This window comes from Carlito syrichta, unplaced genomic scaffold (genome assembly GCF_000164805.1).
Source record: "Carlito syrichta isolate Samal-C Ts95f unplaced genomic scaffold, Tarsius_syrichta-2.0.1 Scaffold305223, whole genome shotgun sequence".
In the NCBI taxonomy this organism is placed as follows: Eukaryota; Metazoa; Chordata; class Mammalia; order Primates; family Tarsiidae; genus Carlito; species Carlito syrichta.
This window is the reverse complement of record NW_007249319.1, coordinates 26,208-38,624: the sequence shown is the minus strand read 5'-3', so window position 1 is coordinate 38,624 and position 12,417 is coordinate 26,208. Positions and strand designations below refer to the sequence as shown.

Sequence of the window (12,417 nt, the reverse complement as noted above, 5' to 3'; positions counted from 1 at the left end):
TCCCCGCCACAAAGTCGCACATTTCAATTGCATTGTTTAATAGCCCCGCAAAGGAGCCTCGGGAAATAAATTATTTTTTTAAAATGCATTTTTTTTCCCCACATAAAATCTTAATGTGTATCTCTAACAGATCAAGCAGGGTGGAAAATTAAGGTCAAGTCATGTTCGTCGTGGGGGGGAGGGGGGTGATATAGACGATGTTGACCTGGGGGTCTTGTTAAAATACAGATTTGTAATCAGAGAGCCTGAGTGTGGGCCTGAGCCTCTGCCTTTCTAAGTACCCGGTGATTCTGCGGCTGGTCCTTGGACCACTTTGAGTGGACAAGGCCTCGCGGGACTGCTTGTTTCAAGGTCTGCATTCAAGGACAGTCATTTTTCTTTCCATTTTTTTTCTGGCTTCCAGCAGCCTAAAATAATCTCCATTAAAAAAAAAAAAAAAAAAAAAAACCCCGGGATGGGAATTAATTTAATTGAGAAATCTAACCTGACAGGAATGAGGGCAGCTTTGGGAATTGGTGTTGGGACAAGTACCCACGTCGCCCTTTCAACCGCATCCGCGCGGAGGCCGGCTTCAAGCCATTCCTGTGTGACGGGCGCCACCTCGTGGCTAAAATCCCATCGCCATCTTAAATTAGGATCGAACTGTGAACCCTGCTCCGGAAAACAAAATTTGAAACTCACCCAGATTTAAACGGATGCTGCTAACCACCAGCGTCAGGGTAACCAGGCATGTGTTGGAAATGCACATCATTGGACCCACCCGGGGATCGTGGATCAGAGACTCTGGGAGCAGGGCCCAGTGGTCTGTGTCTTCAGAACCCCCCGGGGGATTCGAATGCTCACGAATGTTTGAGTCACTAATTTAAGGAAGTCAAGGCCAGACCCTTAGATTGACAACACAGTGGATTCCAGGAAATTGGAAAAAAAAAAAACAAGAAACAAAAAACAGCAACACCAAAAGCCACCCCTCAACCTAACAGCTCCCTGGTATACTTTTTTATTTTGCCTGCCAACAAATTAGTCCTCCATGGTATCCACATGCCGACCGTGCCTCCCTTGGTCATACCCACAAGATGAGAAGACCATTTCCCTCCCCACCCTGAATCCTTGCGATGAGGTTGTTTATCAAAAGGTGGAAACTATTCTCCTGCCGGAGGACCCTGCTTCTCACCCCCATTCCACACTCCCCTTGTCTCCACATCTCTAAGATTCTGAAGAACTGTCTGTTCAGGAATTGTTGGCGTGGGAGACTTTGGGTCGATTGAAGGAGTGAGGATGGATTGAGCAGTAAGTCTGGCTTGACCAGTTGATTTCTTTATACCCTGCAAAACTTGTACCCTTATGATGCAACTGGAAAACTTGGTACCCTTAGTGATGCAACTGCAGGCACGTTACACAATCAGAGGGGAAGAGCATCTTTGTTCCAAGTGTGCGTGTCTAATACAAACTCCTTCCATCCTTCTCACCATCACTGCAACTTGGTGCTACCACCTACTGCTTTCTTTTTTTCTTTTTTTTTTTTTTTGAGTCGGAGTCTCACTCTGTCGCCCAGACTGGAGTGCCAGCGGCCGCTCCCGGCTACCGCAGCCTCGACCTGCTGGGCTCGGGCGATCCTTCCTCCTCAGCCTTCCCAGTAGCTGGCATTACAGGCACGTGCTGCCATGCCCTGCTGATTTTCTGATTTTTCTTGTAGAGATGAGGTCTCGCTGCCCAGGCGAGTCTCGAACCCGCGGGCTCAGGCAATCCACTCACCTCAGCCTCCCAAGGGCGCGGGATTACAGGCTGAGCGGAAGCGTGCTGGGCCCACCTACTGTTTTCATGGTCTTGGGCGACTCTCTGAACCTCCCCAAGACTCAAGTTTTCACGTCACAGTTAAGTATTATAATAGTGCCTATTTCAGACTCACTGTGAGGGGGCGAATAAGATAGTGCATTAAAGGGCTCAGCACAGTGCACAGTGCCTGGTATGCCAACATTTTGATCAATTTTAATCGCCAGAAGTGTTGAAAGTTAAAAAAAAAAACAAAAGAAAAAACTCAGCAGAGTTAGTTCATGGAGGCCATGGCATGAAGCATGCTAGTTCTTTCACAAGAGCCAGGGATTCCAGCTCAGAGGAATATTCAACAAGGTTTTATGAATAACATGTGATCCGACTTTTAGATTTTAGTTAAAACAAGTTGGCGTACAGGCAAGATATAGCCATTTACTATTTATTGAACATAGACGATTTACGATAGTGTGCCTAGTAGAACAATGAGTTTGGGGGCCCAATTTAATTGGATAAATGATCAATTGCTCTCATTCAAGAGAAGATCATTCTAAAAGAATTAATTAATTAATTAATTTAGAGACAGGGTCTCACTCATAATCCTGACCCCCCGCAGTCTTGACCTCCTGGGCCTAAGCAATCCTTCCACCTCTGCCTCCTGAGTTAGGACTATAGGCACATGCCATCGTGACGGGCTACATTTTTTTCTTCCTTCCTTCCTTTCTTTTCTTTTTCTTTCTTTTAGAGATGATGAGGTCTTGCTACATTGCCCAGGCTGGTCTCCAACTCCAGGGCTCAAGCAGTGCTCCTGCCTCAGCCTACCAAATTGCTGAGATTACAGCCATGAGCCAACACACCCAGCTAAGGTTTTTTTTTTTTTTTTAAATTGATGATCTTTGCTTGTGTTTTGGTCTTAATTGCTTCAAATGTTCACCTCCATTTTGACAGTACAATGGGTTTTGACATGAGTTTTGTAAAGAACGTACTCACCTCCAAATCCAGGTCTCATTGCAAAATCGTGGTCCTCTATTTGGAGAAATGTCTCATATTTGAGGGGTCGTGCTTTGGTATTGTCATCTTTCCACATTCTAATTTCTTGTTTGCTGTTCCCCCAAAGGGAAAAAAAAATACTTTTGAGATACATATGCTTCTGGATTATTTTGATTTAGGTTAGCCATCTGTGCTCAACATAGCATGTTCTGAAATACATACATAAAAGCTCATTTTCTCAGTTCATATTAAGCCAAAGATCTGTCAACATTTGCTCTTTGTTATATAAGTGTGGAGCAGATAAGGTAAACCAAAATTTGGAGCCTCTTAAGGGACACACTGATTTTGGATTGAATGCACAAACTGGTTATGCTTCTTAGAATTTGGCTGTTAGGCTTTGAATATCCCAGTCACCCGAGTAGAGATATTTCAAATGGAAATTTATGGACCCCTGTCCCAGATCAACTAAATCAGCTACCCAAAGTGGTTCTTGCGGTCAATGAAGTCGAACAATTTCTACTCTGAGACAGTGAAGTAATACAAACACTGTAAGACTGTGCACTGACCAGGATCGTGTTTTTACAAAGACAAAATGAGCAGAAAATATGGGTGCAGGCTAAGAACAGAGGCAGAACCTCTGCTGAAGTTTCTAGAACCCGAGGGATGGCCATGTTTGGACACGATACCAAGTCAAAGTGTGAAGGAGGCGACATCTGTTTTCACCTTCAGTTCTCCAGCAAAAAGGAAGGCCAGGAGTGGCCTCTCCACTGTCATTGTCCTGATATGGGAATCAAGCCCTGTCCTCCCCTGGTCTGTGAACAAGTTGCTGGACCTCCCTGACTCTTTTTCTGCCTGGCAATGCCTTCTTCCCAGTAATGTTGTGGGTGTCCAGGAAGCCAATGTGAGTTTTAACACAAGGCTTGTGGGTGCAATTTCTAAAGTGACTTTAATAGAATTTCAGAACATGAAGCCGCTGTTAGAAGATATGCAGCCGGGCTTACGGGCACCTAAGATCACCCAGTGTGGTCTTTCAACAGGGCAGTTTGTAGTTGAAACCCTCAGAGGCTTATAGATGTATTTTTACCATTGATTGCAAGGGAGAAGTTGGGAGAAGAAATCTGGTTTGGGTAGAATGCAGTGTTTTATTTTGAACATGTTAAACCATTGTAGCCTATGAATAATTGAACGCACAGAACTATGTCTTCCAAGGAGCTAGAATTAACTAGGAAAATTCTTCTAAGGAGGTAGAACGAACTATTTATTAAAAAAAAAATAAGAGCAACTAGCTTTTATTAAGTGCCTACTATGTTCAAGTCACCATGCCAGATGCTTCGTAAATATTACCTTCTTTGGCATGCATCCAAATGATGTTTTTTGGGGCTCTATGCCAGGAGTTTCTGATTCAATAGATTTGGGGTATGAGAATTTGCCTTTATATGTATTTCTCAGGAGGACTACTGGCCTAGAAAGTAGTAGACGTTTGATAAAAGCTAGCTACTTATTATTTTAAGAAAAATAAAAATGTAACTTTGGGTGGAAACTCATGAAAATTTGTGAACCCCTCTGGTAACGATTTTTTTAATACTACGAAATGGCCTGTCACTAATGTGTCTTTCAGAAGCATACCTCTCCATGAGACTGGAAAGGATCAATCTTAATTGAGAATCCCAGGAACGGTGAAGACAGAATCTATGATGAAATGCTTTCTGGGCAGTACCCAAAAGCACACGCATCTGTTCTAACTTGAGAATTCTTCAGACACTCAGTGAGATGTTCCATATTTATCTATTTTTGCCGTTTTTGTACCGCATCTATTTCCCAAAAAGGATTTGTTGCTTATCTTCTCTCTAAAGAAGAATTTTGAAAAGCTATGTACTCTTCTGCACATATTTAAATAGACATCTACAACTTTTCGTCATAAATTTTAAAATTGCTTAAATATTGATGATTTTAAATAAAACATATTCCTCTTTTAAATGTATCCAATGACTCTAAATACTCACATTATGTATTTAAAAATACATGAACAAGCTCTTTTTTTAAAAAATCAGAAATTTTACATCATTTCGTGTCATATTTAAACTTGTATTTCTATTTTACTTCCTCCATAGAATTCTATCACTCCACCATATATCTTTGTGAGAAAAATATGTCGACATTTTAATTAACTTTTTAAATATTCTATGACCATTACAAATAGAGCAAAACAGAAGTCATGTAAATGTTGATAATAAAATTAAGGATAAATTTTTTTTCTGGAAATAGATTTCTAAGTGAGATGATGGTATATTTCCTTTAATTATCCTATGTATCAGTAAATAGAAATAACTCATTGTTAGAATAAAACTGAGTTTTGCATAAATTCTATTTGATAGATGAAAATGTTGAAAACAGTTTGTTTATATATGTGTAAGTACATAGAATTTGAAGAAATTTTGTTTCTGTACTATTAATGTTGTAGCAATGTCACTTTGTAGCCTGACAAATTAGGTTCTTCCTGTAATTTTGTTGAAAGCATATATATAGGAAATGGTACCCAGTTTGGAGAAAGTTGTGCTATGCAGACTAGAGTAATCCACTACATCAACAACATTTGTGATGGTCTCTTTTTACCCAGGCAGTTGTTACACACTGGAGCAATACTTACAGAAGGCATCAGGAAGAGGAAGAGGGATGCCTTTATTTTGCCAAGTGGGATAGCACGATCTTTAAGAGATGCACTAAAGGAGAGTATTCCAGTGCATCAACTTAGGAAAGAGGTCATAGGAAGTTAAAGATGCAGAAACTGCGTGTTTTTAGACTATCGATGTCCACATGTCCCTCAGATAGCTTGCATGTGCCCTTAGGACACATTATTTATACCCCTGGAATGGCCAGGTTTGAAGCTCCTTGCTTATAAAATAATTTCACAAGGCATTCACAGAAGGATTGATAAAATGAAGGATGAAATAAGGAGACAACAGCAAACATGACTCCTTAATAAAGGGGTCACTGTGTAATGCCGCATCAAATTCAGCTCAGAGGGCCCTTGTCTTTTTCTTTTTTTAACTTAAAGATATGGGGTAAAATTCAGAATTAGGTATACAAGTGGTCATCATATAGGTAAAGTTTGGGCCTCTCTTTGGTCCCCACTTTGCCTGGTTTGAGATCAGGTACCCTTATTGATGCTGTGTCTCCTCCTCACCCCGAGAACTCCCTTGTCTTAATCCATAGATGTATCATTTTAAAGCACTTTGTGTCTTCTGCCTTCTTCCTCATTCTAGAAAAAATGATTTCATTTTTAGAGGTTATGGAAAGGAAGCTTTTGGATACCTTCTGACTGAGGCCTCTTCTGAAAGTTTGAGTCCTGATGGGATCAGGCAAAGAAAGAAATCTCAACTCTTGGAGGAGTCTTTGACCAGCATCCCTAATCTTTGTCTTTTCCCACAAAGTATTATGAACATTGTTTGAGGAACAGTAGGCATAAGAGCTGTGGCTTTTCTCTTTGAGTCAGGGCCTTTTCCTTCCCGGATCAGACAGAGGAAACTTATTTCTATGTGCCTCCCTCTTCTCAGTGTCAGAAGCTCTCCTACAACTTTGTGACTCAGAAAGCAGGGGTCTGGAGCAAGCACAGTTTGTGTTTTGAGTGGTCTCCGGGGAATTAAAAGGGTCTTTGAGGAGGGCATGTTAGGCAAAGAACTGAAAAATACCAGAACCGGTAGAGAGAAAGGAAAGACACTTAACCATTCTGATGCATTAGAGCTTTATAAGTGGAATAACAAAAAGTTATTTTAGTTGAGTCACCAACACTCAGCTGCTTGCTTTATAAAACTGCTTTCCTGAGGGGAGAGGGCTATGTCTTTGATGAATTAACTTGAGTTGAACTTGAAAACAACTAGGCTTGACATGAATAGACTATTTACCCGAGGGAGGAGGTGATTAGCAAGCCTATTTAAAAATATTCCATTGAGAGAATCAATAGTGAGATACCAATTAAAACCATAACTATCATTTTATATCTATTAAATAATAAAAAAAAAGTTAATGTCCCCTGCCGACAAGGATACGATAAAAATGGGAATATTTATATCTTGCAGATGAGAGATAAATATTGGTAAACCCTTTTAGAAATTCATCTCAGGAGCTATAAAGATATTTAATATGCTTTGATTCAGTAAGTCAATTCCAGGAAAATTAAATTTTTTTTAATAAAGAAATTACATGTGTAAGAATATTTATTGCGGTTATTTATAACAGTGCAAAGTTGAGAATAAATGTTCAAAAATAAAGGAGGTAACTTTTGTCCTTTAATTCAAGTTAATAATATGGAGTGATAAAAATACCATTAGGATGTCTATGAAATGCATAAGTTAAAAAAAATGTGAAATTGTTTCTATGCTATAATTTTAAACATGAAAAAATCATGTAGGTATATGTGTAAAAGATTAGACATGAACTTGAAAAAGAGAAAGCATAATTGAGATTCTTGGTATTTTTTTATCTGAAAATCCATTATTACTATTGTTATTTATTATAAATTATCTGGACCAAATTGTCCTTGCCATCTAGAATCTTTTCCAAATAAGGATCCATTCATAGTTCTCCTCCTCATTACTCTATTATCCTTGTTCTAGAAACACACCCTCTTGATAACATGGGTATTTTTCTCAGTGAAGCTTTATTATAAACCAGAGCACACTACATTGAAGCTCGGTCAACTGTCCCAAATAATGTAGGTAAAATAAAAAATAAAAAAACTTTCTGTAGGGCTACTTATTTTTCTTTAGAAAAATACAAAATGGGAACCAACCATGTTGACCATCAAAAGTGGACTGAATAAAAAAAAAAAGTGGTACAGACACACAATGGAATATTATGCAGCCATTAAGAAGGACAAAATTATGAACTTTGCAGCAACTTAGATGGATTTAGAGTCTATAATGCTAAGTGATCTATCATAGAAACAAATAACTGAGCACCACATGTTCTCACTCATAAATGGCCCCAGAACAATTAGCATAATACGACAAGAAAGGGATTGGCAGTAGTGGGAAACTGCCAGGGCAGGGTGGTGGTGGTGGTGAGGTACACTTCACCTATAAGGGTACCTGATATCAAACCAGGTGAAGTGGGGAACCAAAGTGAGGCCCGAACTTTACCTGTACAATGACCATTTGTATACCCAATCCTGAATTGTGCCCCACATGTTTAAAATAAAAAATAAAAAAAGATCAAGAATGTTTTTGACAATAAAGAGTATATAATTGTGTAGTATAATCATAATATCCACATTTGAATATGTTGGGTGGATTTATGTATTACAGATACATCTTGCTATATAAATCAAGATGTGTAAAATTAGAATAAATACAATAAAAATCTGTTTTTAAAATTTTTTTCAACTTGTACCTCTATATAAAAAAGAAAACCACAAAATGAAGCAAGAATGTTCTGTTAGCCTACATAGATACAAACCCAAGAAATAAGGTAAAGTAGTAGGAAAACTAGTTGACCGATTTTTGGTCACCGAGGAAACTCATAATTGTGAGTCTAGTGTTTATTTCCAGGTTCCTGATGCGTTTGAGACGTCTTGGGATGTGGCACTAATTAGGTGAAGAGAATCTTGTGCCTTTGACTGAACTGCTCCTAACTCCTGAGCTCTGGGCACACGCGTGGCTTTAGTGAACTGCCTGTCTCTTGTACAGAAAGAAAGAAAACAAACAAACAAACTATGCAAATGAGCACTTTTGGGGAAGAGGCAGCTCCACTCAAGATATGGTCGTTCCTAATCTCACTTGTGTCTTTATCACAAACTCAGTGATGAGGCCTCAGTCTCTGTGAAGTGAGAAAATTGGACCGGATTAGGAACTGGTCTGCAGACACGTTTTGGAGAGTCCGCTTGGTATATTACAATTGAAAAATTTCATATAAAAGCCTGGATTTTCTGCTTCTTAAAAAAAAAAAAAAAATCTGGCAACACTGGGCTCAAGTTCTCTGACAACTAGGGAAAGTTAGACCTGACCAACCATTTTCCTCTCAGAAGAGTATTGCACCCTGTAGCTGGAGTCTCTGCTGTACTCTTGTCTTGCTGGCAGTAGCACCCAATTTGCAATCCCTCGGAAGGGTCCTGGCTTTTAAGGTATATCAAGTGGCTTTCCAGGAAAAAGATAAGCCCCGATTGACGATGTTTTCTTATTCCCATCGTGTTCGATATTCCCACCATGGCTGATTTCAAGCCACCAACATGCATGACCGAGCTGGTTGTTGCCATAGTGTGGTATGGTATGGTATGGTATGGTGTATTGTAGTATTTCTACCATACAGATACGATGGAGCCACTTGACGTCAAGAGCAGTAGATGATAGTATAATGCAGTGAAATTATCAGGAAGTGTTGAGTGTTAAGTACTTATTACCTTTTTTTAAAACATGGTTTATTTAATGGTAGGGCTACACAATTTAATTCTTAATAATGTTTGTTTTTAACAGCCAGCTCCTAAACTTCCTAAACATTTAACAGTTGGCTCTTACAAGATGGTTTGAGTTGACTCCAGCATTCTGCTGATCGATCCCACAGAATCCTTAGGCCCCAGCACTTGTGTATAAAGGTCACACAATACAATTGCTGAACGAATGAATGAGTAGTGAGGAAGTTGATATGCCTTTTTGCATCATCAGGGAGCCAAATTTCTTCCCTACACAAGAGAGGAATATTCTCATCTGCTATAACTTGCTTTGGTCACACCCTTCCCCACTTTGTTTCTAAGAAACCAAGGGAATTTTTGAATACCAGATGTTAAAAATCTTTGGATATTAAATAAAGGGAATGTTCAGATAAAAATGAGGTTATAATCTGATTGAAAACAGCTAAAACAAAGCATTTAAGGGCTTGAATGTATGAAAAATGGCCAAAAGTAATGCACATAAAAATGAAGTAATGTATATAAACCCAATTTATAATTTTCAAAGAAAAACCTTGTCTTCCTTTAATGTTCACTCTCTTCACTTGCATTATAGAAGAGAGGATTATTTATTAATTCAGTCATTGCTTACTTATTGACTGATAATCAGGTTGAATGTAGGCAAAGAACATCACAGCTATTATTTACCTACTAAGGTGTGAAGACTCCTGGGCTCCTTAGTCTAGATACCACCCTATACAGTACATCTGTATTTTTGTCAAATGCCTTAAAATCTGCATGAGTGAGTGCTTGAGTGACAGCTCAGAAATTGGCTGGCTGGATTACTCTTTCACTCAGGGAAAATGCTTGGGTTTCATTCTAAGTTGCTACTTCTGAGCCCGTGTGATGGTTTACTCAATCTCCAGTGCCCTAGAGGATTTTTCTTTGAAGAACAAAAGAAGCAGATATAAATTTTAATGAGTCCTATTCTAGCTTGTGGCTCAAAGGGGCAACACACTTAGGATACAGAGAAGTGAAAACAAACACTCTTGGTCCCATGTGGCAGAAATCCTGAGGTTCCCTATGGGGGAAGTTGGTTTTGCATTCTCTGTAAAATTCTTCTTTTCCTTTAAATAGGATGTAAACATGAGGCATATAACATCAGAAAAATATCCCCAACCCCACCACAAAGAACCAATGTTCTCCTCTTGTCCCTTAAATGACACATTAAAAATACACATGGTCAGGCCGAGCACGATGGCTCACGCCTATAATTCCAGCATTTTGGAAGGCCAAGGTGAGAGGATTGCCTGAGCCCACGGGTTCGAGGCCAGCCTGGGCACCTTGGCGAGATCTCATCTCTTAAAAAAAAATACACATGGTCGATTTTTCTATAGCCACTGGTAGTGGGCTGGTGTGATGGATTAGCTCCTATGATAATCTTTCTTCTCATATATCTAACAAACAGTCTGGACAAATCTGCTTTTACAATGGTAGATGATATTTAAGTAGTCTCTATTGATTTTTAAAATTTGATACAAATATGCCATATCAATGCTATAAGCAATCTGAAATACAGTCAGGTGGTATAACCCAACATTTCCCCAATATTTCCTTAGCTGATTACCTTGAAGAACACTCAGAGAGTGATCTAACTGAACAAGTCCTCATATTATCTCAGGTGTGGGATCTGGGAGCAGAAGTATGGATGGAAGGTATGGGAGATAGTTTTTGATTGTTAATTGCAGAGTAGGAATCTGGAATCTAGTAGGTACCCCCCCCCACCTCTTTTGTTTTTGGAGGCATTTATTAAAATTTTATGCTCTCTTTCCTGATCTTTGGCAAATGCATAATAAATATTCACGATGTGAGGACAATCTGGTTGAAACAACTGTCACTCCACTGACTCCCAGAGTTGACTAGATGATATTCTTATCTTCTTCCCTCAATTTCTCCTTCTACGTCTTTTTGGAAATCTTGTGCTTGGTGAAAAGGGAAGACTTTTCCAAATAACTTCTTTGGTTATTAAAGGTATATGGGTAATAGAGTGACTAATAATTCCAGTTTGCCTGGGACTGAAGGGAATCTTGGCACTTTCAGTGCTAAAACCTGTTAAGTCCCAGGCAAGATGGTGTAAATGGGTTACTCTAACAGATAACGATCTTCCTTACTAGGATGTCCAAACACGCTCTTGATTGTTCATGGGACGATAATAATGATGTGTTGATAGTCAGGATATTTTAAGGTATGGAAGCTATTCTTGAAAGACAAAAGGCTTTAAAATCTTTTGATACTATCTCCTCAGTCTATAAGACTATATGCCCTACAAGTACTTGACATTAAAAGAAGTTGGTATTTAGAATAATTTATACCCAAAAGAAATTTAAAGAAACACTAAACAATTGTTTAATTTATTAGTAATAAATGTATTACTCACTGAAGAAACACATCCCCCCGAAAGAGAACTCCTACATAAACCCTTTAGCTGTTTCCCTCCCCTCAAAATAAGCATACATAAACATACAAAAGCCAGCAAAGCTCCAAGATTCTACCTCTTCAGATGTCAACCAGATGTGACTGGTGATGGTGTGAATGCTGTCTTCAGAGACAGATAAGGCCACAAAGATGTGCTACCATCAGAGACATGTTTCTAGGTTTCCAGCAGGTCTGATGCAGCTGGTGAGAGAAACTGAGCAATAATTCCTGGACTATACCATGAGCATCTTACCGTGTTGGTTTCAATGAAGGGAAGCACCGCTGGTGTGTATTCTTGCTGTCAGAAGCAGCACAAGCATTTGGCATCAACACGATCCAGATGTAGGTGAAGGATACCAACTGGAAAGCCAGGACCATCTCTTCCAAAAGAAAGCAGTGCAGGTGGATGCAGCCAATACCGTTATCGCGATTTCTTCTTCATGTGTCCTTTTAAAAATAAATACTGTGCCAGGTAAAAGATATTAAGGAAAAAAGAGAGACATGCCTCCAATGCTGTCCTTTGTTTCAGTAGACTAAGTAGGTTCACGTCACTGACAGGCAAATATCAGTCTGGATCTTCCGCAATTTAAGCAAAACAAAGCAGATTTTTAAAATTTTCGGTTAACATCCTTTAGTTCCTTTTTTCAGGGAAGGTTCTCAGTGTAATGCTTGATCCATACTCAGTAAACTCTCAGCTGCAGTCCTAGGCAAACAAAGATGTGAGGTTAGGCATTAATCCTCTTAACCCAATGCAATATCGTTTAAATATACTTAATGACTCTGCAAAATAATATGCTTAATGAGAA

General features: G+C 39.1%; 1 protein-coding gene across 1 annotated transcript in view; it reads right to left on the bottom strand.

The window, feature by feature from the left end:
• GABRR3 (gamma-aminobutyric acid type A receptor rho3 subunit) overlaps window positions 1-11,989 on the bottom strand; it is a 48,283-nt gene extending 36,294 nt beyond the window's left edge. The window contains exons 1-2 of the mRNA XM_008061372.1: window positions 11,865-11,989; window positions 2,758-2,870 (exon numbers count right to left, since the gene is read on the bottom strand). Of these exons, the coding sequence (XP_008059563.1) occupies window positions 2,758-2,870; window positions 11,865-11,989 (238 nt within the window). The remainder of the gene's footprint in view (window positions 1-2,757; window positions 2,871-11,864) is intronic.
• Window positions 11,990-12,417: the final 428 nt, after the last annotated feature.